At 32.9% G+C, this 26,758-nt stretch overlaps 3 protein-coding genes across 7 annotated transcripts; 1 reads left to right on the top strand and 2 right to left on the bottom strand.

Moving 5' to 3' along the window:
* Positions 1–110: 110 nt before the first annotated feature.
* Positions 111–12,494, top strand: LOC105215795 (cadherin-23). 3 transcript variants are annotated; one of them, XM_054226137.1, is made up of 31 exons: positions 111–681; positions 1,592–1,674; positions 1,740–1,831; positions 1,912–2,059; positions 2,167–2,245; positions 2,307–2,401; positions 2,462–2,641; positions 2,878–3,045; positions 3,192–3,385; positions 3,461–3,689; positions 3,791–3,960; positions 4,029–4,198; positions 4,591–4,704; positions 4,784–4,844; positions 4,911–5,067; positions 5,130–5,265; positions 5,498–5,689; positions 7,075–7,190; positions 7,327–7,423; positions 7,593–7,836; positions 8,010–8,137; positions 8,210–8,298; positions 9,649–9,775; positions 9,843–9,941; positions 10,004–10,191; positions 10,411–10,512; positions 10,566–10,880; positions 10,968–11,158; positions 11,213–11,596; positions 11,666–11,741; positions 11,811–12,494. In XM_054226137.1, the coding sequence occupies exons 1-31, from the start codon at positions 609–611 to the stop codon at positions 11,898–11,900; spliced, it is 4,587 nt and encodes a 1,528-aa protein (XP_054082112.1). In that variant the 5' UTR covers positions 111–608; the 3' UTR covers positions 11,901–12,494. The 3 variants fall into 3 exon arrangements, with proteins under 3 accessions (XP_054082112.1, XP_011188220.2, XP_054082113.1); XM_011189918.3 differs by having other exon boundaries at positions 9,831–9,941; XM_054226138.1 differs by lacking the exon at positions 7,075–7,190 and having other exon boundaries at positions 7,307–7,423; positions 9,831–9,941.
* LOC105215698 (C-1-tetrahydrofolate synthase, cytoplasmic) lies at positions 12,261–26,758 on the bottom strand. 3 transcript variants are annotated; one of them, XM_029042599.2, is made up of 10 exons: positions 26,544–26,719; positions 16,446–16,517; positions 16,167–16,377; positions 15,625–15,984; positions 15,220–15,331; positions 14,507–14,732; positions 14,261–14,434; positions 13,048–14,199; positions 12,696–12,981; positions 12,261–12,629 (listed from the first exon to the last, which is right to left on the bottom strand). In XM_029042599.2, exons 1-10 carry the CDS (start codon positions 26,612–26,614, stop codon positions 12,387–12,389), a joined length of 2,907 nt encoding a protein of 968 aa, XP_028898432.2. In that variant the 5' UTR covers positions 26,615–26,719; the 3' UTR covers positions 12,261–12,386. The 3 variants fall into 3 exon arrangements, with proteins under 3 accessions (XP_028898432.2, XP_011188046.2, XP_054082114.1); XM_011189744.3 differs by lacking the exon at positions 26,544–26,719 and adding an exon at positions 26,115–26,276; XM_054226139.1 differs by lacking the exons at positions 12,261–12,629; positions 12,696–12,981; positions 13,048–14,199; ... (4 more) ...; positions 16,167–16,377; positions 16,446–16,517 and adding an exon at positions 25,024–25,412 and having other exon boundaries at positions 26,544–26,758.
* LOC105215700 (probable methyltransferase-like protein 15 homolog) lies at positions 23,836–25,063 on the bottom strand. Its single transcript, XM_011189746.3, has one exon. The coding sequence runs from the start codon at positions 25,061–25,063 to the stop codon at positions 23,990–23,992; it is 1,074 nt and encodes a 357-aa protein (XP_011188048.2). The 3' UTR covers positions 23,836–23,989.

Genomic DNA, 26,758 nt, shown 5'->3' with positions numbered 1-26,758 from the left:
GTAAATACAAATTCATACAAAATATATATATTTTTTTTCAAAATTGGAATAACTCTTAATTATTTGCCGTTTCTAAATTGGCATTTAGTACATACCTAGCAGTTTATAGTAAATACAAATTCATACACAATATTATTTTTTTGTTTTCAAAATGTGGAATAACACACTTAATTATTGCGGTTTCTAAATTGTTTTTACTTAAACATAGTAGAGAAATCCAATTGGTGCATTATGTTTTCTTATAAATATATTCAGAACGTCCTTGGGGAACATGTGCCATGGCACCTTATTCGTAAGCTCCAGGTATGTCAGGCAAATAGGATTTATGATTATAAATTAAATTATTTTAGTTGAAAAAAAAAACAATTTGATATATGTTAGAGTCTTTTTATCTATTGAAAAGATGCTTTCTACATGATACACGATTTCTAACTGATAAGTGCATGAAATTTTACCATATATTTGATAACATTAGTTAATTGGAAACTTTTGTATCGAGGTTGGTAGTTATTTGCGAAGATAGTAGTGAAAAGATCACTTTCATGTGAGACACAAACTACGGTGAAACACGAAAACATTGCGGCACATTTCGCAAAAATCTTCAAACAATGGTAGTTTTAATGTCATTAAAGCAGTTGCTTTTGGCAATACAAATACTGCATATACAATTGGAAATAGAAGGTAATTTACAATTTTTAAATCAATTTGCATTTATACGTTTTCAAAAGAACTATTAGGACTTATTATACCGAAGAAGTGAACTTAAAACATTTTAATTTTGCAAATATTTTGAAAATTATTCTTGAAGATGTTGCATTTAAGACATGGGTTTGGTTTGTCTGGGTTTAGTGTGGATAAGAACTTTGGTCTGTTGCAATATCCGATGCGATAGGTGGTGGTTTGACTCCAAGGACTCCGTTCACTGGGAGGGAGTCGAAGAAGCATGTCTGTAACTTTCTATGTTCAAAATCTGGCCGACGTATTGTTCGATGTCGTCGGCATACTGTAGTAGTGATCTCTTGATAACTTGATAAAGGGTGTTATGAAATATGAAGACTGGGATGCCACCACTATCTCTCTCGTGATCTTTACTAACATAACGTTGAAATCTGCACACCTCAGGAGTTCTAAGTGGCTGTTTAACTTGGTTTCTCGAACCGTAGGTATTGATATATAATATCAATGCAATGTTCGTCAGGGGGCATCAAGAGACATCTAATAATTGCCTTGAGTACGGTGTTCTGACAAGTCTGAATTTCGAAACATAGTGGGAGGAGAACGTTTTTTCCCTGCTTCCTCTCTGCCCGAAGCCTGGTGAAATTCCAATTCCGACCGTAAACAATCCCAAAATTTTTGGTGTTACATTTGATTGTCAGTGTTTTTCCCCTCCACATACCGCTACCCGAAGTAGAACCGCTTTCTACAGTACGACGAAGGCAGCATTGACCAATGCAACAAACTTTCTAAGCATAGGTTAAATGATATTTTCTAGGGATTCTTCCTATTACTTATATGAGGAGAAAAAATTGTCTAATTGTATAGAACATTAGTTTTTGTCTAACTAACTATTTTATTAATTCCACCATCACAGGATTGCAAATAGCAACACTCAGTAATGAAGCTAACAAGTCCGCAATCGTTGAAAGCTTGTACAAGGAACTACGACAGAAAGAGGTAAAGTTTACGCTGGTTATTTTGTATCAATCACATGTGTAAATTTATAAGTAATATCTTTACAGGAATGGAAATCAAGCTACTTTCTCAATAATGATTGGCTACACAACAGGGATGTTTTAATTAAAGCCAATGGAGATATTTTCGCTTTCTGCAGGTTAAAAAAATATATTACTTCCAAACCTATTCGCTTTAAAATTATATCATGTATCTAATTATATATATAATATTTTTTAGAATCCTAAAACATTTTGACAACAATAAACAGTTAAATATGACCGATTCGACTAACCAAAGTATAGCACGATATGGAAGAGCAGAGAAAGGTGCTCCAGTATGGATTACACCGTTATTATTTGCCATTTTTAATGAGAAGGAAGAACAAGTAAACACACATTCACAAATATATTCATAACTACGTTACTCACTCGAATTTAGACTTATTTATATAAACTCTACCGAATAACTAAGTAATCGACAATATTTTTACAGTACTTTTCCTTGATGGCTATTGACGTAGATACTTCCCTTAATGCATCTGTCTGCTATCGTCTAGAGTTCCAAGAGGACTGTGTGTTTGTATAAATTAATGGCATAAACGATTGTCTTGATAAATATTATTTTATTTTCAGATTCTAATTTAATGAATATCGATTCTAAGAATGGAAGTTTACATGTTTCGCCCATAGATAGGGACCTGTTAAATAAAGAAATCTTTACATTTTACGTAGGTTTTTCTTATAAAAATAAATAATTTAAAACTTGTAAAAAATCATTCCCATCCCAGTCGTGTGCGTACAAATGCAACGATGACAGCTCGGCTATTCGAAGTTTAACTACATTCGTAATTCAAGATCTCAACGATCATATCCCGGAAATAGTTATAAATCCAAACACCATTCAATTGGTGGAGTCAAAATATGATGTTATACAATTGCAGCAGTTCTATATTGTGGATAAAGACTTGGTAAGATAAGAGCGTGTTATATACAGTACTTATTGCATACATATAAGAAAGTTAGAAAATGCGCAGAAATTCGTTTATATTTGCATTCTTTCTTTAATTAAAAAAACTTATAAAATAAACATCATTTCTTATATGGATAATGATACCGTATAATTTAAAAATAAATTTGATAAAATATAATAAGAAATTATATAACACTTTTTAGCTTCCTTACTTACTTTTTAATTATGTTTTAGGGCGAAAATGGAACTTTCAACGCGTGGTTGTCAGTGGATGTCAAATATTCGAAAGCTTTTTCATTAATGCCATCACAAGGTTATCAACTAACTAATTTCTCCATATCTGTTGCACGTGCGGAGCTTTTGGATTATGAGAACGAGGATTGGCGACATTTTGATTTGGTGGTAAGTATGAATTTTATTTTAATTTAAATATTTAGTAAATTCCATAAAAAAATGTGTGTTAGTCAAAGATCATTAACCTATTATAAATAGATAATTTTACGAAATGAACTTTTGAAACAAACAATAATGAGTTTCAATGTTTGTAGATTGTCTCCCAAGAAGTAGGAAATACCTCGCATAGTAGTTCTACCATATTACAAGTTCAGCTTGTTAATTGGAACGATGAATGGCCCACATTTGAGAAAGAAGTGTATGATATTAATGTTTTCGAAAACATCAGCGGTGGTACATATTTAGCTAGGTTATTTGCCATTGATTTAGATGTTGATGACGTTGTAATGTAAGTATATTGTAAATGATATTAATATACAAAATATTTTGACTAAGACACACACATCGTTTTCCTATTACGAAGTCATTCTATTGTTGGCAATGTTTCGGGTTTTCAAATCAATGCCATCACAGGGGAAATTACCGTAAGTGGAGATGATGTTTTTGACTTTGAACGTCAAAGCACAGTAATGGTACAAGTGAAAGCTATGGATTCCTTAGTGACATCATATTCCAATAAGCTGCATAGCACACAAGCGCAATTAAACATTAATGTTTTGGATATTAATGACGAGACTCCAATTTTGAGAGTGGTAATTATATAGTTTAAAAATCTAGTCGTTTCTATTTATAAAATATTTGTTAATGTTATAAAACTCGTTTAATTTATTTATTTTTTATTTGAATTTGTCAGCCAGAGTCATCGATTTATGTTATGGAAAATGTAGAAAACCTTACTATTCTCACGGACAAAATTATGGCCTACGATCCTGACACTACAGCTAAATTGAATCTTAAAATTAACTGGGGAAAATCCAATGCCACCAAAAGCGGAAAGTCAGTTTCCAAAGAACTATATATGGGGTATCTACACGATTAAGTCAATATATTGTTTAACTTTTCTTATCCTTAAATTACATTTTGTTTCACAGATGTTTTATAATTGATTCTGAATTAATCGCTAATAACCATACAATTCATGGTTATTTACGTGTTAATTCGCAATTTAATAGACCAATAGATTATGAGGAATATGATACTATCATTCTTGTGATTGAAGTTATAGATATCCATCAAGAAATCAATGATGATTCAGCAGCAGGTTTGTTAAAAATTATTAAATAATATTAATGACAGGGTGAGATAACATATGAAATCGGGCAAAAATGTTGAGATCAAAAGTTGTAAGGATTCCAAAACCTACACATTAATAGTAAAAGGAGTATCTATAATATTTCTGTTCATATTGTGAGGCCTTTTGAAATAAAATATATATACTATTAATGGGTTAAATTATAACTTTTTATGTTTTGTATCTAATTTGTATGTATGTAATTAAATTTGCAAAACACTTAAAATCGTTTATATAAAATAGAAATATTAAAAAAAACGAAAGATTCACTATAAAGCAATATAGATATATATTCGTATATACCTCTAAGTCAAAGCACAAAGTGACGGTGTCAATATTGATTACAATATTAATTACTTAAGCTATATTGGTGGTGCGAATAGAAGACGCCAATGACAACGCGCCTCAATTCCAAGTTGGTTCTCTAGAAGGCTTCAAAAGTATACCAGAAATGGAAGCTATCAATACTGTTATAGGTAATTTTAGAAATATTCTCGTTAATTTTACATATGTATGTATCTTATCTGTAGAATTTATGGAAATTTAAAATCACAGGTACAATTGCGGCATTCGATATCGATGGTCCTGGCAATAATAATATTAATTTTGCCATACGGTAATTGATTATTTGAAATAATGCAATAATTCATCTCATATGCCACAAAATAAATTTCAATTGCAGTTCATTGGATAATTTTACTGAAGATGGTTTAATTAGTATAAACAGTGAGAGCGGAGTTTTATACATCAGCGGTAACATACAGTGTGACATACCGCAAATTTATAACCTAAACTATGATATTATTTTAACGGACGGACAGCATATAACAACTGAAAAGGTATATAAGTATGAATATGTATTGACACAGATATGTATATATTTATATGTATATAATTTCAGATTGCCTTACAAATAACAGATATTAACAACCAGATTCCGAAGTTGGATAATTTTGAACAAAATATTTCTGTTTACGAAAATGCCAGCACTGGATTTTATATAACTCAAATAAGAGCGCATGACGATGACAGAGACGGTAATAGGAATATTAGAATCAATGTTTATATTGGAAGAGAGTGAAATTAAAAATGTGTGTCAGTTTTGTCAATTGTTAAATTATGCATAAATGATTTAGTTGTTATCTATTAAAAATTTTCTATGTTAAAAATTTACTTGATATTCCCTAATAAGGTGTGACAATATTCATGTTCTGTCTTAACTAACTAATCAATACTCAAATTCAAATGAATTACTTTGTCTAATTCCAGCACCACATAATATAGTGGAATACAATATCGTGAATGGGGGTTCTAGTGAGATCAATAAGCTTTTCTATTTAAATAAACTGGATGGGGTGCTATCAGTACGGTTACTAAATAATACAGTTTTAGACAGAGACAATGGTGTAACGTTTTATTTGATTGAAATTGAGATTAAAGACCACAGCTCTGAAAATGGACGTAAGTACGAATATAAAAAAGTAGACATACATATTAGAGCTCTTGGTATTCGACTAATCGACTAGCCGAATTCACAGGTTAGGGCATTATTCGAATAATAATATTCGGTTTGCAGTATCCGGATAGTCATAAGTCGTCGACTATTCGATTAACAACTAATTTCCGACTATCCGGTAATCCGTTCGCTGCCGACTATTGGAATAGTACAAGTTCATTAATTTTACTCAAAAATTAAAAACAAACAAACATCAAAAGCCGCTTGGATTTCAAGCAATTTTCATATATTCAAATACTCGCAGCAGAGCTACGTCGCAGTAGAACGACTATTCAAACTAGAGCTCTTGGTATTCGACTAACCGAATTAACCGAATAGGGCATTATTCGAATAATAATATTCGATTTGCACTATTCGGATAGTCGTCAGTCATCGACTATTCGATTAACCGCTCATTTTCAACTATTCGGTTAACCATTCGTTATCGACTATTCGAATAGTGCAAGTTCATTAATTTTCTTATTTTTATTGAAAAAAGTGAAACATTAAAACTAACAAAAAACTCGCTTTAAAATACAAAAAATAACAATGAGTTCACGGGAACCAATAAGTAATGACAAACTAATTTTTAACCATTTCAACTGGGTGAATGTATTAAATCACTATTTGTCATAAAACGTCTATTTTGATATAGGAATGTTAAAAGGTTAACATTTGTTGCAAGCAGCTTCTACGTGGTGTCACAATGTTTCCAGCAATGGAGAACGTCCTCTCTGATTCTGATAAAGTGGCTGGAATACGGAAAATCAAAGGCTTTTAGACTGCAAACAATTTTCATTTATTCGAATAGTGACAGTATAACTATTCGAATAACCGCAGTAGAACGACTATTCGAATAGTCGGAACATTGCGACTAACCGAATAGTGCTAACCGGTTAATATTCGTACGAACGGTTACAAACCGGATATTCAAATAATCGGTTTTCAGGTTAATCGAATAATTTTAAGAGCCCTAATTCAAATAGTCATAACATTAATCGGTTAATATTCGTACGAACGGTTACAAACCGGATATTAAAATAATCGGTTTTCAGGTTATTCGAATAATTTTAAGAGCCCTAATACTTATATAAGCTTTTTACACTCACATAATAAATAATATGAAGAACTATTTTTAACTTTTGTAATTTGAAATAAGTTTCGTTCACTTAACCGTTAATTGAGATGGACATGTATTGGAACATAGAACATAATTATGATATTTAACTGTATTTGCATAAGTGCAAGGTATATTCGAAAAGTTTATATCTAACAAAAATTGTATATAAGTCTTAAATATTTATTCATGTACATTTTAAAATAAGTTTAGAATATCTGAGTTAATTTTCAGCTGTAAATCAAATATCTACTTTTGTAAATGTAACGCTGTTGGATGTCAATGACAATGCACCAGCAATGCCACCTACCTCAATGTTCTCACCGGAGTTCTCAGAAACTGACTTGATGGTAATCGTCCAATGAATTTATAATAACACCAATAGAAATTATTTATAAATACTAATAATAAAGAAATTAATTATAAATAATTTCTAATAGTAGAGTCCTATTTACCTTCTTTTAAGTAATACTACTATCATTGAAGGAAACCTACAGCAAGATCGCGCTAAATGTTGAAGACATCGATGAAGCGAATACACCCAACTCACAGATTACATTTGTCATCTTAAATATTTCACCAGGTAAATGTTTCATCACACTAACTTTTATTATAAAACCAGAGTTGCTCTTAAGAAATTAATAAATTTAATTGTAAGTCAGGAGACAAGTTTAAACTTTTGCAAGGCTTTTAATATTCTTCAAAATTTTTCTACCTATGTATTACCAAAACGTTAAATTATTTTCTTTCAGCCCAAAGTAATGCAATTCATGTAAAAAATTACAACGACTTATTCCGAATGGACAACAATGGATATTTAATTACCAATAGAGATTTAAAGGGTTATTACGGACTTTGGAATATTGAAATTGCTGCATCTGATAATGGCACACCCTCTCTGACTAATACTTCTAGTTATCGGTTATATGTACACGCATATAACTTTCATGCGCCCAAAATAATTTTTCCTAAACCTAATAAAGCGATACGACTTTGGTAAATATGTATATAATAAAATATGTATACAATTTTAAAAGAAGACACTATTCCGTTAAACAATTTTTTTTACAAAAACATATTATGAAATCGTACAAGAATTAATACTAATTATCTATTATATAATTAGAATCCAATACCATAAACACATACCAAAACTAATACATATGTAGTTATACTTTACAGGACCCAAGTGAGTCATTGTATCAAGCAGATTGTCTAACACGGCTTCCCTTATTTCAAGCCTACGACCCCGATGGTGGAGAATATGGTGACATAACATTCAACATTAGTAGCAAAGGTATACTAAATTAACACCTGATAAAACAGAGAAAACAGACACTGTATGTATTTTTCATTATTTTCTTCACAGATGCACACCAGTATTTTAAAATTGTTAAAGAAAATCGGAAGCAATCTAGTCTTTATATAAACCATAAACTTCTTGCCGGTATTTATTATGTAAGAATGAGATAATAAGTAATAAAAGAAGATTATATTGTGTCCTTCTGAACTAACAGTTCTTGGCTAGCTATAAATTAGGATTCGTTCTGTTTTCTTTAACCCAAGCCATTATAATCCGCACTAACTGTGATAACTGTAAGTGCAGAGTTAAAATATATTTTGCCTTCTTGGGATGAAGAAATCTTAACGATAGCATTCAGAAAGCTATTATTATTTAAGAAATCTTGATGAAACTTGTTACACGTGTTCCCTAGGGTGGCCCTTATTTTCCAAAGTATTCCGATTCTCGATCGCACCCCCTAGAAATATGCGAATAGCCCAAAAACTAGTATATACAAAGTTTTGGGTCAATCAAAAAAGGTTTAGAGGTTTTGCAAGGAGCTTGAAATCCTGAAAAATTAAGAATTTTTGCCATTTTTATGTCTCCATATTTCAAAGCCACACCATCTGGTTTTCATACCGTAATAAGATCTGCATTTTATTACCTTTCCAAAATTACCACAATCTTAAAAATCGGTCGATTGATGATAGAGTTACAGAAATACAAATATGAAAGTAAATTTAATGTGGTGCATTCTCAAGCGTCGCATGCTTGTGATATACCGTTATAACGGTTCTAATGTTATTCTTATTATCTTATTACGGTATGGAAAAGCAGAAAGGGATAGTGTGACTTTGAAATATGGAAGTCTGAGACATAAAAATGGCAAAAATTCTTATTTTTTCAGGATTTCAAGCTCCTTGCGCAACCTCTAAATCTTTTTTGATTGACCCAAAACTTTGTATATACTAGTTTTTGGGCTATTCGCATATTTCTAGGGGGTGCGATCGAGAATCCAGAAACTTTTTTATCCTCTATACAACTAAGGGCCACCCTAGTGTTCCCTGGTATCATGGGGAGGCTCATATTGCAGAAATCGTATATTAATGAAATCGTGTGTATATATCTCGTAAAATGCTAAAGTTTCCCTAAAAATGGTTGAAGTCGGTCTATAACTTTTGAAGGCCACAGATACCGAACATGACGACCTCGGTGCCTCTAGCCCCCAAAACTTTTGGTAAAACTCACAAATCTTCTAAATAAATTCAGAGGAAATGTTTTCTTTTTAATAGTGCCTCTGTGTCAAAAATGTGTAAAGTCGGGTCAAGATTTTCAAAATTCCCTATATACCCTATATATCGGCTAATATGTCACCCAGCCCTCAAATACTAAATAAAAGGTATAAAATATTCGGTTACACCCGGACTTAGCCCTTCCTTACTTTAAATGCATACACTAATTTGTAAGTAGCTTCTATTATGAGGACCTGAATAAAATTTAAATAACTTTGTTACATTTTAAACCAGTTAAATGTTCGTGCAGTGGATGGTGGTGGTAGTTCTTCTACTGAAATTCAAAATCTTAAAATCGTTTGTGTAGACAAATCAGAAAATCCGGTGTTTCTCAACCAGGTCTTTTACACCAACTTCACAGGTGTGTATAGAATTACAAATATATGAATGTTATATTTTAGAATGCATTTGCTTAGAAAACGAATTAGGTTTAGAAGAAGAGCGTTTTATACCTGAAGCTTATGATCCAAAAAATGAAGGCCTGGAGCAAAATGAGGACCTTTTTAAATTGTACTATTTCATTTTAGGTATGATTAGTTATCTTTATAGACCTAGAAATACTATACTAATAAAAAATTTTGCATTTTAGATGATGTCTTTATGGAACATGCGAAGTATTTTCAATTGAACAAAAATACGCGTTCACTGCGGCTGCTTACACCATTAGATCGGGAATTTGAACCTAAACTCAGAATTCGCATTAAGGTGTCAAATGATAGGAATGGGAACGTCACAGGCTCGAAAAATGAAAATTTCATGCTTGACGTAATTATAGGGGTGAGTAACAAAAGGCGGGAGTTTCAATTTAAGATTTTAGCTAGACACGATCGTATGAAAAATTAACAATTAATAACATAATAATTATAATTATTATTATTTTTTAATTAGTACAACAATTTTGATTAATTGTTCGGGTTTGTTTTTTTTCATTTTAAGAGATAATTGTCGTTTTATATATATTAAAGAAGTAATCGATTGATGGATATTCACTTATAGGTTAACGATGTGAATGACAATGCGCCGATATTTTCTCAAGTATTGTACTCAGGGGGAGTCTCTGTAAATGATGCAATTGGAAAGGAGATATTAGTCGTAAAGGCAATGTATTGTTTGCATTTGCAACACACAGAGAGATAATTTTTAATTTTTAGGCGAAAGATGTTGATCTGAATGATACAGTATTCTATAATATGGACGAATCATCCATCGAAGCTGTCGGTGTTGGTATTGACGACCATAAAACAAAGCTGTTTACTATGAATTATACGACTGGAGTTTTGGCATTGGGGAACTACATCTCTAAGGATATGCATGGATTTTTTGAAGCAAAAGTGGTTGCTAAGGACACATTTGACCCTCCCCATAGAACAATTGCATCCATAAAGATTTATATTGTGTCTGAGAAAAATCGAGTTAAGTTTGTGTTCTTGAGCTCGATTGTGGCTATCCGCAACAACGTAGGATTTGTATGTTCCATTCTTTCAAAGTTATCATATCGATCTTCTTATTAATGTACTAATAAAATAAATAAATTAAATATTTGGGATTGTTAGATTCGCGAAATATTCCAAGAAGCGTACGGTTATGACACGTGCAACGTTGACTTCATCGTAGACATTACCAACCAGGTACATTCTAGTATTCGTAGACTCGATAACAGCGGTTTTGGTTTGGTTTTCATAACAAATGTAATTGCGCATTTCATCAATAATAACGATCCAGTAGATGGATTGGAGATACAAAGGTAATCATTTAAAATAATAGTTCAGTTCTTTTGTAACTTATATAAACACCACAGGCATGCTACCGATTTGGCTTTTGTTTCAAAATTGCAAAATATATTGCAAAAACGGCAACTAATACTGAACGACGTACCACACTTGGTCTCGGAAAAAGTTTCGGCTCCAACTGTTGATAATTGGGTGCTGATCGTTTTAATAGCTGCATGCACAATTTTAGCGTTAATTACACTTGCGTTGATCCTAGTTTTCCTGTTGAAAATACGCGCATTGAAGCGACAAATAAAAGCATTCGAAGCCCCTGAGTTCGGGTCAACAGCATCGGCTTTGAACCGCCATAATATCCCGAATACGAACTTTTTTTCGGTTGAAGGTTCAAATCCGGTGATTAATCCGGATAACCGTGAATTACCACTGAGGGGTGTTTACGACCAGTCAAGCAGGTGTCTTTTATTTTCCTAGAAAATATGTTTATTCATATACTAACGAATTATATACAATTTCAATTGCAGTTCAGACGAAAATGACGATTTATATGATTTACATGATGATCCAACATTCGAAATGAGAAGTTTTGAGAAAAAGTTGGTACGTATGTACATATATATATTGTTCAATAAAATATTTAACGAAATTCATACATTACAATATGTTTAGGATAACACATATGAGCGCAGAAGTTTCAATGTTACCTCTGTTAAGGAAGAAATGAAGAAAAACTCACATGGTGACATTGAGCGGTTTTAAATTTTCGAAAATATTTATTTATGGTTTACTCGTATAAAGTAAGAAAAACCTATGTAATTATCATAATTGTATTACAATAGTGAAAAATATGCAATTATCATTTGTCATAAAACAAAAAATTAAATAATTTAAGTATTTTAATTGTTTTTATGAACAGAATTACACGGAAATTCTTTGAATATCATTATACGAATTTATTCGAAAATATATGAAGAATATATACTGAAGCCATGGTCTTTTGAATCTCGTATAAAACCTACAGTACGAATTCTATTTAAATAATCTTGTCTTGTTGAGTATTACTAGCTAGCTAGGTCATATAGCAAACCCACAATCCCAAATTGAGAAATTAAGTCAAAATTGAAAAAAAATGCTTTGATTATATTTTATGTATCTACATGTATACATTTAATTATTACATATTATTTATTATAGTATGGTAAAAAAGTGGTAATTTCATCGACAAGTTAATAAGAAATTTAGGCATTAGAACAATCCTTCAATTTCTCCAGTTTCAGTGTTCAAATCAATGTCGTATATCGCGGGACGAGTTGAAAGACCAGGCATTTTAGTAATTTCTCCACACATAGCAACGACAAAACCAGCACCAGCTGAAACGTAGACATCTTGCACAGTTAGAGTAAATCCTTTGGGTGCTCCTTTAATGGCGGCATCTCCAGTTAGCGAGCCAGATGTTTTAGACATGCAAACCGGTAATGTGGCGAAACCCTTAAACACAAATCGTATTTATTGAAAAATATTAGATATTTCTATTAATAATACAATAATACTTACAGCTGCATTCAGTTTTTTCAAAGATTCCACAGCTTTTGGAGTTAGTTCAACTTTCGCTGCACCGTACATATTTTGTGCAATTATATTCATTTTATCCTCTATAGGTAAATTAACGTCATATAATAATTTAAATCCGCTGGGATCTTCGCACGCTCTTATCACCGCATCGGCCAGCTCAGAAGCACCTTCACCGCCATCGCTCCAATGTGTACATAGAACAGCTGCAAAGGCACCAGCTTTCAATGCGGCTTGCTTGATGAGATTATGCTCAGCATCAGTGTCGGACCTAACGATACGCATAAACATTTTATGTAAGTTTTGTAAGTCTTTTAAGTCGGAGATTATATCTTACGTGTGGCGATTAATTGCTACTATAACAGGAAATCCGAATTTCTGACCATTGGAAATGTGTTGAAGCAGGTTAGGTAATCCCTTCTCTAGCAATTCCAAATTCTCTTCGGTGTATTGTTTGTTCAGTGGAGCTCCTGGGGTTACTGCAGCACCACCACCGTGCATTTTCAAAGCACGAACTGTAGCTACTAACACCATAGCATTCGGTTTGAGACCGGAAGAACGACATTTCACATTGCAGAATTTCTCCATGCCGATATCCGAACCGAAACCAGCTTCTGTGCATACGAAACCCTTTCCACCCACCAATTTTAGTCCGATTCTGTCAGCAACAATTGAGGAACAACCATGCGCTATATTTGCAAATGGGCCAGTGTGCACCAGAACAGGTGTGCCTTCTAATGTTTGCATTAAAGTTGGTTCCAAAGCATCCTTCAGCAGAACAGTCAAAGCACCGGTAACACCTAAATCATCGGCAGTCACAGGTCTGCCACTGCGATCAAATGCTACTACCATATTTGCCAGGCGCTGCTTCATATCCTCCATGTCTGTAGCAAGTGCTAACACAGCCATTATTTCGCTAGCCACCGAGATGGCAAACGACGTTTTACGAGTGAAATTCTTTTCGGTCGGCGATTGACCAATTGTTACTTCACGTAAATAACGATCGTTAATATCAATAACGCGTTCCCACATTATTGTGTCGGGATCGATATCCAAACGTGCAAACCGGCTTTGTTCTTCTGGCGTTAATGAATCGGGATCGGTTTTGGAAATACCTAACCGTTCTAAACGGCGTAGTTGGATTTTCGAAAATTTGCGCTGACCTTTAATACGTGGCACTTGCCGATCGTATAGTGATTGATCTTTTTGAGTATTTTCATGGAAAATACGGGTATCCAATTGCGCGGCAAGCAAATTATTGGCTGCGGAAACCGCATGGATATCGCCAGTTAAATGCAAATTAAATTCATCCATGGGAATGACTTGTGCGTAACCACCGCCAGCAGCTCCGCCTTTGATTCCAAAGGTGGGACCTTGTGATGGTTGTCTCATGCAAGCAATTGCATTACGTCCCTTATGGGCACAGAGTGCCTGAACAAGACCAATCAGTGTTGTACTTTTACCTTCACCCAAGGGAGTTGGTGTAATACTAATAAAAATAAAAATGTATAACAAAAATGCAAATCTGTACAGAGATAAAGGATACTAACCCAGCTACCACTATGTAGGAACCATCGGAACGACTCTTCAAACGGTCTACCGTACTTAAAGCGATTTTAGCTTTTTTGTCTCCATAAAGTGATACTTCCCTATCTATCAAGCCAATTTCTCTAGCCAAATTAGAAATATGTTTGGGCTTTTGGGAACGTGCAATAATGATATCTCTGCAAATACAATTATTTGTGGATTTAATAACTAATAAAACACAAAAAAGAAACAAAACAAAAAACACTTACGATGGCACAGGTCGAACTTTAGCCAAGGTAAGCGGTGCCAAATCCCAAGTGATTTGTACTAATTTTTCAGCAGCAGACAAAGCCGAACGAACCGTGTTTTTCATCAGCATGGCTACAGTCATGGGTCCCACGCCGCCAGGTACTGGAGTTATAAATGAAGCAACTTGTTTTGCCTCGTCAAATAGTACATCACCGACCAGTCGAGAACCTCCTTGCTTTGCAGAGTCTAAAACATGTACAATATTACTTCGCTTGACTAGAGCAGATGCATTTTTTGTTATTTAAAAATTAATAGCTTTGGCTGTGAAGATATGACATCGCGCGCTGTTTTGATGCTCCTACTGAAATCACGAGAACTTGTTTACGTAAGTGCTGACCTGAGGGCCAAACAACAAAAACTGATAACAACTTAAATACAATGAATAATCTGTCGAACTACTTAGTGACCATCTCTGTGGTATTCTTATCTCAATCTACACTTTTAAACAATCACGTACACCAGCTTACTCCGGGAGAAGCATACCGTACAAACAATACACGAATTATGAAAGAATTTTTTTTTAATATAGATCTAATGCTATGAATGAAATAACTGTATTATCGAAAATATTTTAAAATAAGAAATAAAACTGGAATCGCAGTTAACTCGTAACAATAACATAAATATATGTATGGTTTTACATATACTCATATATGTACATTGAATATATTACCTGGTTTCACGTTAATGCCACAGTCAATAACAACAGCGCCTGGTTTAATCCAGCTTCCCTTTACCAGTTCTGGTACACCAATGGCAACAACAAGAATGTCGGCGTTTCGGCACTGGAAATAAATATTTCATGACGATAAAAATAAACAGAGATATATCGTAAACAAAATTTGAAGAACCAGAATTATCCAAAATACCAAATGTTTTTTTTAATAATTTATTAAATTTTGAAATTATTCTAAACATTGATTTTGAACTTTGAAAGTGTCTCTTCATTCTTTTGTTCGTTTTTTAATATGGAAAATATTATATAATAAAGCTAATATTTTGTCTGCAAAATGTGTAATAATAAATTAATTTTAGAAAAGTAATGATCAGTAATGATCATATTCTACTGTTTACTTACAATTTGTTCCAGGTTTTTGGTTTTGGAGTGGCAAACGGTTACAGTGGCGTGCTCCCACTTCAATAGCTGTGATACAGGAGTACCAACAATTTTACTTCTACCCAGAACCACAGCTTGAGCGCCTGCGATTTGAACACCCGTGCGTTTAATCAGCTCAATGCAGCCCCATGGTGTACAAGGCAAAAATCCATTTAAATCTCCGATAGAGACACGTCCTTCATTAACGGTATGAAGCCCATCGACATCCTTATCTGGGCAAACAGCATCGGTTATCTTATGAGAATCGATTTTAGTCTCAGAATCAAGTGGCATTTGCACTATAATGCCATGTACATTGGGGTCCAAATTAAGTTCCGTTATCTAGAATAGATAATTTTTCGATGTACAAGTATACATGTGTGATAATATTTATACGTATGCAAAAAAACTTTGCGTACAACAGTTTCTGATTATCACTGTTAATTTATCTGAGGACTAGTTGATGATTGATTTATTATTGATAAACTTTTTAAAATAAACACTTCACTGTCCGCATAACTCACCTTCTCAAGTAGCGCGACTTCGGCCACAGTGCGTGGAAGTTTAATGTGCTCCACGGTAATACCAATTTCTGTGGCAGCCTTTATCTTCATGCGAATGTAAACGTTTGAATCTTCACGGCCACCAACTTGTAGAATTCGCAGGCCAGGGGCAAAACTGGGAAGCTTAGCTTTTACATCTTCAATTTGTTGTCTTAAAGACGCACGAATTTCACTTAAGAACGAATGAAAAATGTTAAGTCTGACCCGCTCATTTAAATTCCGTATCACAATAACACTTACTTGGCCACTTCGGTGCCTGAAATCAGTTTGGCGGTTCCTGACATCCTATTTGTTAAAGTTTCTCGAAAGGATCTAAAGCACAAAAAAGTCCGTTTAAAAATATGTGACACTTTCAAGAGTGCTCTCGTTCTCAAAACTTAGTCTCAACCGTTCAATTCAAATGTTAAAAGCGAAATGCACTTTTATGGCTAGTGTTTAACGAATTTGTAGTCCGATCTGATTAGCAACAGAAACTAAATTCGGTTTGTACTGGAATATCGAAGTGATCTTCGGGTCAGGCAAGAAAATGATTTGTTATTCCACAACTGATTGCACATGCTATCACCTAAACGTTTTGATAATATTTGTATGAGCGTAAAATGGGCGTGATGAAACGGGCTGACAGTTTGTTACTTTTAAATATTATGTATATTGTATATATGTATTATATCTGATCTGCAAAGTGGCAATGGCAAAGAAGCCTTACAAATTATCTTTTTGAATTCTTCGTGGTTCTCTTATATTTTTGAGTGTAAATGATAACTGGTCGGACAAATTTACGTACAGGTGTACAGTAAATAATTTTTGTTATTTAACAATTAGAGATATGTAATGTTTGCAAACTGCTGAAGTACACTGAATTTAAGTGAATTAAATAGAGTTAAAATATTTTTGATACGCGGTGGAGCACTAGGTAGAGAGCAAAAGTAAAATAGTTGAAGTACAGAAGAGTCTTGGATCCATATTACGTTTTAAATGTCATTATCAGCGCAGACAAACATATTCAAGAAAAATCCGAATTTAATCGCTTAAATATGCTTTAAAAGGGCGAAAATATGCTCTCAATATAGGCATTTTTGAGATAGTTATTACGGATGATTTATTTTGTTTGTAATTATACAAAAATTAATGTAGTAACTTAATATTAAAAAAAAATATGTTCAAATTAATAAAACAAATCTACAAGTACTGATACATTGGCCACAAACCAATTCAAGTAATTACTGAAGTATACCAATATTATAGTTATAATATTTAAGATTTTCAACTGAAAATTAGTAAGTATATTTCCATAAATAGAAAGCGATCTTTCACATCTGCACACGTGCAAAGTATAAATTCTATGTGTGGAATTTCGCTCGGCAGCATTTTCGTCACTTATTGGCGCATTGTAGAAAATTGCTTTATTTATTTCCACTAATTTATTATACCAAACTTTCCTTTTGAAGACCGAATTGTACAGTGTTACCGAATTTTCTTAACTTATTTGTCAAAATACTTAGAATTGTCAACGGATTGTATAAAATATGCAAAATAAGCATTTTCAAGCAAATGCATATTTTTGTCTGCCCTGCCAATTATCATATTATTATATCGCTCATTTACATGAATAGTGTCACAACTCAAAAGAGTCGATTTTTCACGAGAGCGGTTAGAAGTTTTCAATTGTTTCTTATTTAGTGAATATAGAAAAACCCGATAAGTTTATTGGCTAAACTAGTGTGGTGTAATATGTTAAATACAATGCTGAGCATAAGTGGACTAAATAGAGCGTTCTAAGGCTTTTTCTTAGGCATAAACTATGTCGTCATTTGTGAAAAATATAAATCAATTTCGCCGTCATAAGTTAAATGTGTCGTTTTTGCCGAAAAATGCAACATGAAAAATGTAATCACTTTTTCACCAATATCGCTGTAATACAAAATATTTCGTTCTTTCTGAAAACAAAATCAAATTCACCTTGGAACATAAACTATGTTGTTATTTTGTAAAAAAAAAATTGTATCTAATTCTGGCACAACTGAGATGTGTCGTTGTTGTGGTTAAAAATGCAACGTAATGCAATGTAACAAGCTTAATAACGGCACATTCTTATTTCACGGTTTATTTTCCTACGCATCGGAATGAAATTTGTATATAATATGAACGATGAAATTGCGCACGTTTCTGCATATTCAACTCAAAAATCGTGTTTTTTTGAGTTATGACACTATTCATGTAAATGAGCAATATGGAAACGTCCCATCTTTGCCTATAAAAATTATTTTTTTTTTTATTTGGAGGGTATTCGGATAAGATATATATATAAGATATAGAACACGTATTTGACGCTCAAAACGTATTCAGACTCAAAATGTTTCATGACATGTTTAAAACCGATTTTATACAATTATTACTATCAAGACGCAGCATAAATCGAGGGAGAAGTGCTATCGGTATACATATAACAAAGTAATAAACACTAATTTGGTGTGTTCGGTTTCATCGGTATGTTGTACCTTGTAATTTTCATTGATATTTATAAAAATGTACACTTACAATATTTGGTGTTTTGGAATTGTCACTATAAAGTTGATTCTGATATATCAACGTACAATGGATACGCTGAGAACTCTACTATTTCTCTTATAACAACAAATAATCGTATTAGCCACAACTATTATGTATGAGAGTCTTCACGTACGCGTGCACACTTATTAGGACACTCCAAAAACACATCGAAGCGATTAATAATGAACTCAATAAATTATTTATATATTTCATTTGTTTTAATTATAATAAAGACTCATACCTTCCTACATAGGTTCGGTAATTATTTCAAATGGACTCAGTACTGACCTGTTCTAACAGAACAAATTCCGAAAATAGGAAAAGTTCAGAAATGTATGAACTTTCTTTGTAAATCAACTCTACCCTAATGCAAACATTATATACAAACTTTTTTACTATATACACAAACTTTTGTTTATAAGTTGTGTTATATAATCTTCCCGGTGTTTTAGAAGATAAGGCGATATAATTCGCAAATATATTTATTTTACTTATATATGTTATATACTAACATACGTATATACATATTTGCATATTTTCTTACATATAACAGTTCGAGTTATCTTTCTAATTCTTCGAGAGATAAGGTATAATACCAAATAAAAAACGTGTATAAATAGAAAGAATGTTTTGCACTCGTACACGCGCAATAACAAACGCTCAAAAAAAGCAAAAAATATTTAATAAGGTGATATTATATAGTCATAATTGGTAGAGAGATATTTACAAACTTAAGAGAATTAAAATTTTCAAGTTTGTAAAAACTTTTCTAATAAGCATTTGAAATCGTTATCAAAAATATTGTTATTAAATTGAAAGAAAACAGCAGGAGACTAAGCGTATTATGTTTTTATGTGTGTTAGTAAAATGATTTAAAATATAGATACAACTACCACGAGCAATCTAAAGATTATCATTATATCATCGTTTAAAAATGGGCGAAATCGACGACAACTTTCCACTTGACATCATCGAAATCCATTGAGACCATACATTTTCACGGTTTTCATTTAAATTGTTATGCATTCATATGTATACATATATAAAAAATTGTTATGATCACATTTGTTTGAGCTAAAATTGTAGACTAATGGAATTATCATCTACATATCGCTCATTTACTTGAATAGTGTCACAACTCAAAAAAGTCGATTTTTGAGTTGAGTATGCAGAAATGTGTGCAATTTCACTTTTTTGAGTTGTGACACTATTCAAGTAAATGAGCGATATGTACATACCAGTATGTGTCGGGTAGGACATTTGTAAATATGATTTACCGACTTATGTTATAAGAATTTTAAATAACTTTAACTTTACGTGGGAGGTTTTGAAATTTTTTTCAGCAAGCAGCTCGCTCGTTATTAAAAGAAGGTATGACTTGCAAAACGATTTTCAGATTAAGACTCTCCATCAAATAGTCTTTTTGATACCCTCACATGGGAACTATTTCCAGAAAGTTAAGATTCTAGCAATAAATATAGCCTATGTTACTCGGGGTGAATGTAGCTTTCCACTGGCGAAATAATTTTTGAAATCGGCACAGTAGTTTTCGAGTTTATTCAACACAAACATACATACAAATATTTTCTTAGTATAATAGTAGTATAGATAAATATCTTGATTTTGAAAAAAAAAACTGGGAGAAGAAATGCAAATATAGTGGAACTTCCATAACTCGAACTTCTATAACTCGAAGATCTCCATAACTCGAACTTTTGAATTGGCAATAGCGTTTAGAAATCAAATTTCCTTCCATAACTTGAACTTCTATAACTCGAAATCGAACTTTTCGACCAGGCCATAATGTAAGGAGGTGAACGAGATAAATGATATTACACTTATAGATTTCATAAATCGTGTAACAAAGGCGTGATATACAGATGTCAAGAGCCAAACAATAGCTAAGTGCAACAAACAAAATTATAGAAAACATGTGTTAATGTATTTAAATAAAACTTTATGCGAAGTAAATAACTTAAACTGTGTATAAATCTATATTTTACAGCTTTTTGAAAAACTCATGTTTTAAAGAACATTTCTATAACTCGAAGTCTCTCTAACTCGAGGGTTTTTGTGGATTATGGTGATTCGAGTTAGAGAAGTTCCACTGTAAATATGAATTAAATCAGACACTCGAAAAAGGAAATACGTTATGTAAAAAAAATGTATTATGAGAAACACACAGTGTCGGACGAGAAAATAAGTACCCTTAACCTGGTAATATTCGATTGAAATTTTATTTGTTAACGGTATCCTACACAAAAAAATATGTGTGACAACTCCGCAGATAAATCGTTTTTTGGGAATTCCCCGATTATTGTCAATGTGAAGTATGTGAAGGTGGACAATAAAATAAGAACAGAATATCCAATCGGCTGGAGTATAGTACGACTAAATTCATTTGTCATTTGAATTGGTTAGCGTTAATAGAGATAAGCGAATTTAATAGATAAACTGCAAATAATTTCACTATTTAGGAAAAAAATGGGTTGGACGTTGCGTTGCTTCACGGAATAGCGGAAAATAGAATAGAAAAAAATAAAAATTTGGTCGGTTGTGAGATGTCTGGTAATAAATAAACATTATGGATACAGAGACGAAATGTCGAATAGAAGACTCAATAAAAGCAAAATAATTTTGTTAGTAGTTAAAATAAAAGGTGTACCAATTTTTTACATCCACATACTCAAGTTCGGAAGTTATGTTCACTTTTACAGAACACTTGCTAACAGAAAACATTCTAAATACATATACTTCTCACAATTAATTATACAACTGTTGGTAAGAAGTTTTCAGTTTTTACTGTTGGAGACAACCCCACTAGCAGAGTTGTCAACGATAATACTAAAAAAGTTAAAATATAATAATAATTCAATTGATTTTTGTCGACTTCATTAATACGGAATTTCCAAACTTCAACTGTAGAGAGGTTGAATTATAAGCCGTAATAGGAGCATTTAATTGGCAGATACTGTTAAACATCAGTACAATAGATTTTGAACGAGTAATTACTTTAGGGAAAACATTTGATATTCTATCAATTAGCCTTCAACAAGTAAGGAAGGGTTCGAGTGTAACCGAACATTTTATACTCTCGCAGTTTGAAAGTCTCTAAGGCGGGCAAATAATTTCGGGTCGGTTTAGTTTATGTTATTATACTAATTTTTATACTCTCGCAGTTGCTAGCAACAAAGTTGCTAAGAGAGTATAATAGTTATGTTCACATAACGGTTGTATGTAACACCCAAAACTAAACGAGTTAGATATAGGGTTATATATGCCAAAGTGATCAGGGTGAAGAGTGGAGTTCAAATACGGATGTCCGTCTGTCCGCTCGTCTGTGCAAGCTGTAACTTAAGATTTTTAACAATTTGGTACACGTGTTTCTTGGCACCATACGAAGATGGGCGAAATCGGACCACTGCCACGCGCACAAAACGGCGAAAACCGAAAACACATAATGTACCATAACTAAGTTATAAATAAAGCTATGATCGTAATTTTTGGTACAAAGGATCACACTATGAACTATGAAGGGGCATATTTGAAATCGGTTCACAACCACGACTACTTCCCATATACCAAAACTTTGCAGTCGATCTAAATAGTTTACTTTACAATATACAAAGTAAGCACTAGTGAAGATATCGGAACAAAACTTTGCACAAATACTGCATTGATAGTGTGGTAGACCCTTTCTAAAAATCGCCGAAATCGGAACATAAGTTTTCAAGGCCCGATATGGAACATGAGGACCTCAGTGCTTTTAAAAAATTGTTTACCGAAAATATAGGTAAGTCTCACATATATTTTGAAAAAATACAAAGGGAAAATCTTTTTTTTCCAATAATATATCTCCGTGCCAAAAATCAATGAAATCGGGTCTCAACTTCTCCTAGCTCCCGCATATCTAATATTAGGGTTTCCAGCTTTCAATGGACTTTATAACATATATTTGCCGAATATGTGGGTCAAATAGTGTGTTATATTAATTAAATTATATCAATAAATTGCGTGAGAGTAAAATGTTCGATGACACCCGAACTTAGCCCTTCCTTACTTGTTTAAATTGTAAATTCAAATGTTGAATATGAAATTAGTAGTGTCCGACCGATTCAAACTTATTAAGTAAACTAACAATAACAAATAACATCGCAAAATAAGTAAAAAAAGCTCAGTTCATATATACGAAGGTGCGTGTCACTATGTACATTTGTTTGAATTTAATTAGTATTCAAAATTATATAGCTTATTATTTAAATATATATGTATGTAGGTAGAAAAAAAGTTATTCGCGTTCTCTTCAAGCTTGTTGCTACGTCAGCTTATTTTCTTTAAGGACAAATAGAAGCTCAGAGACCAATATTCGAAAATATTCGAAATTTATATCTCGAAGCATCTGCAAAAAGCAATTGCTTAGAAAGAGCCAGCTTTGAACAATAAGTTGTTGAACAAAACTGTGCATTTTGACATAAATCGGATCATTATACCTGTGTTAAATAATATCGTACATTTAATGGAAAAGTAATAATTTTCTTTATAATAGACTTTATATTATTATCGTGAGGAATGATTGGTTTAGTCAAATATAAATCAAACTGTGTTTTAAAAAGTGAACAGAAGAATTCATATTTTGAGCCTTAAAATATCAAAAAAGTAAAAGAACGAAACATTGATTTGAGTGACATTCGAAAGAAGTAAAAGGAATAAGCTAAGGATCGGTCAAATATGGCTTAGTTCGGCTTAGATAAACTTCCGAACCACTGCAGTATCTTTCAAGCGGAGGTGTTTGCTATTGGGAAAGCCGCACAGCTAGCTCTCAATACAGCAGCCGGCTACTCCAAAGTAAATATCTACGTCGACTGTCAAGCAGCAATCAAGGCAACAACCTACATTTGCATTTCGGCCAAAAGTGTGTTGGATACCAGGGTGGCAGTGGAGAGAGTTGCTAGGAACATGTGTCTTCACTTCTACTGGGTGCCTGGACATAAAGGCATTGAAGGCAAAGAGATAATTTATTAAATTCTATTAACTAAAATGGATGGTGTTTACATGTAAAAAGATTCTGAAGTATATTAAATTATTCGTTTTAAAAATGTATTTATTTTTTCTTCCTTTCTACAATGTGTTGTAATTTATATTAATTTTCAGTGACATTCTTAAAAATGTACCTAATTACTTATATAAACATTTGTATATTTATTTTAAACATTATTACGATCATTTCAACCGTGTCATTTTACTTTAATTGCGGCTCGCAGCTTGGCAGATCTACTTCGGCTGTTTTTCGTCACTTCTTCTTCGTTAGGAAGAACTACATGTTTATGAAGCTGTTTCCAATTTGATCTTACAAACATTTCTATTAATTCCTTATCGTGTGATATATCATGACCACAATATTTCAAAGGCACCGGATTTGCAAGTCCCTCGATAACATTCCCATTTATATGACGCTTTACTATTGTGTCCTCAAGTGAATGAAACGTTATAGCAACAAGTCGGCCTTCTTGTCTCAAATAATCGTTAGCTAAAATCATTCCGTAATTGATTTCATTTAATTCATTATTAATAAATATACGCAATGCCTGGAACGTCTTTGTGGCTACGTGGGTGGGCCGTTGAATTTTGTCCAATCGATATGTATCTTGAAGACACGAGGCAACCAAATCAGAAAGCTGTTTGGTTGTTTCAATCTTATAAAAAGAGCGAGCCTCTATAATCGCACGTGCTATTTTTTTAGCACCTTTTTCTTCACCGTACATTCGCAATATTTTCACTAGGTCACCCTCCTCTGCACGAGCAAGAACATCTGCGGCTGTAACTTGTTCACTATTCCGTCCTCGATCCATGCGCATGTCCAAAGGGCCATTTTTAGAAATAGAAAACCCACGCTCTGCTTCGTCAAATTGCATCGACGAGCAACCGAAATCGAACAGTATTCCATCAATAGAATGTTTCTTTATTTTATGCTCTTTTAAAAGTTTTGGTAAATCAGAGAATTTTCCCAATAGTGGTATAAGTCTATTTGGATATTCTTCACTTAAAGAAATGGCGAGTTCATTAGCTACCGGATCCCGATCAAGAGCGAATACTTTTATATCGTTATGTTTTTCTAAAAGTTGTTTAGTGTGACCTCCGGCACCGAAAGTCATGTCAATGAAAACTTTTCCAGGACCAGGGTTAAGATAGTTAATCGCTTGCTCACAGAGCACAGGTACATGTCTAACTAAATTTTCAACAGAGCTATTCGACACAGTGTTGTAGTTAGACCTCATATAAATTAAGGCTTGGTTGACGCGATGAAACATTATCAATAATAAGATATTTGGCGTCACTTGTTATTATAAACTATTGTTTTTTTTTTTTATTTTTATTACAGTTATTCTTATAGTATATTAATCGGTTTTAACCGTTTCACTTGATTTTTCATCATTGAGGTACTGTAAAAATTCAGACGACAACACTTGACTGCATTGTTCCGCTGTCAATCCTGTTGCTGTAGAAGTGTACCTCCGCTGATATTTCTTTGCGTAAATGTTACTAGCTAATCTTTCTAAAGAATCAATTTGTTCATTTAATTTGACATTGGCCTCAGCAGTTAGGCCAGCTGGATTAGAGAGAATTTGTACTTGCTTTCGTATCTGCTCCCCCAAGTCCCTATTAGAGTTCGATAAATATATATTAGAAATAATAGAAACATCAAAATAGCGATTATAATATTAATAACGAGGAGTATGTGTAACTGTAGCAGTAAACACGCTTTCAAATGTACGATACAGATCTATTTAATAAAATATATGTGCAGAAATTATATTTTATGTTTATACGAAACTTTAAGATTTTGTAACAATTACTCAGTTCAAGTAAAAAAATGTGTAGACTAATTTTTTTTTGTTTCAATTAACAAATAGTAAGTGAAAATAATTACAATCTTGCATTTGTATATTTGTACTTATGGTACAGAAAGTACAAACACATGTCAGTAAAGCATGAGAAATAAAAGCAAACGGCTACAGATTACAGCTCGTTTCCTGTGCCTGCCGTTAGATGCCTTCGATGACAATTAATTTATGCTTGCCGGTTCAAGCAGGTTTGGGTAACCGCTACAACAACAACAAATCAATTTGCCACAAAGATGAGAATCTTGTCTTCGGAATGCTGAGAGTTCTGCGGAATTGCGGTGAGGCACCTGAGCTTCTTCTTATTGATTTCCTTACAATTGCTAATATTGATTTTTGTGAACATTAAAAATGTTGAATTTCATCATATAAATACCGAGTAACATAAAAGAGAAATATGAATAAACCAATCGCCTTACAAATTCGTTTTACACTTACACGTTCTAAGTATTTAACTTACTCAGACACCCCAAGAATATATTCTTCAGAAATTTTTTGATATGCGTATTTGGAGCACATTTTTAATAGTACCACTAAACACACTGTATAAAACTTTTGACTTATTGGGAGACTAAATAACAATGACACAAAAATGAATATTGCGTCAATTTAACTAACTTTTAACTACACCACCTCTATATGTATAATAAATAGTATTGTAATTATAGTAGTACAATACCAATACAAATCAAGTAAGTCCATAATCAAACGAAAAGCCAAATAAGCTATACTCAAGATGCACTACTAAACTATTAAACAAAAATCGAGTACCTTGAGTAATAAACAATAGTCTTGACTAGTAGAATTTAGTTTATCGTAAGTACATTAGATAACGTGCTGCTACAATGTGAGAATGGATTGATGAAAACTTATGATGTGGGTTGCATACCTGCCTACTTTCGTTTTGTCCGTCGGCCACTTCTCCAGAACTTTAAGAAATCTTTTGTATTGAGCTGACATAACTTATTTTGATAAACAATTTTATTCCAAAGCTTAATGATATTGGAAATCCACTAGCATTTTTAACATCACACAATGCGATTTCATAAGACCAAGTGGACTACGATACAGCTGATAACACAGTTTGAGAGCTTATTCTAACAA

This window comes from Zeugodacus cucurbitae, chromosome 2, assembly GCF_028554725.1.
Source record: "Zeugodacus cucurbitae isolate PBARC_wt_2022May chromosome 2, idZeuCucr1.2, whole genome shotgun sequence".
Lineage (NCBI taxonomy): Eukaryota > Metazoa > Arthropoda > Insecta > Diptera > Tephritidae > Zeugodacus > Zeugodacus cucurbitae.
This window is presented reverse-complemented; position numbering and strand designations above follow the sequence as displayed.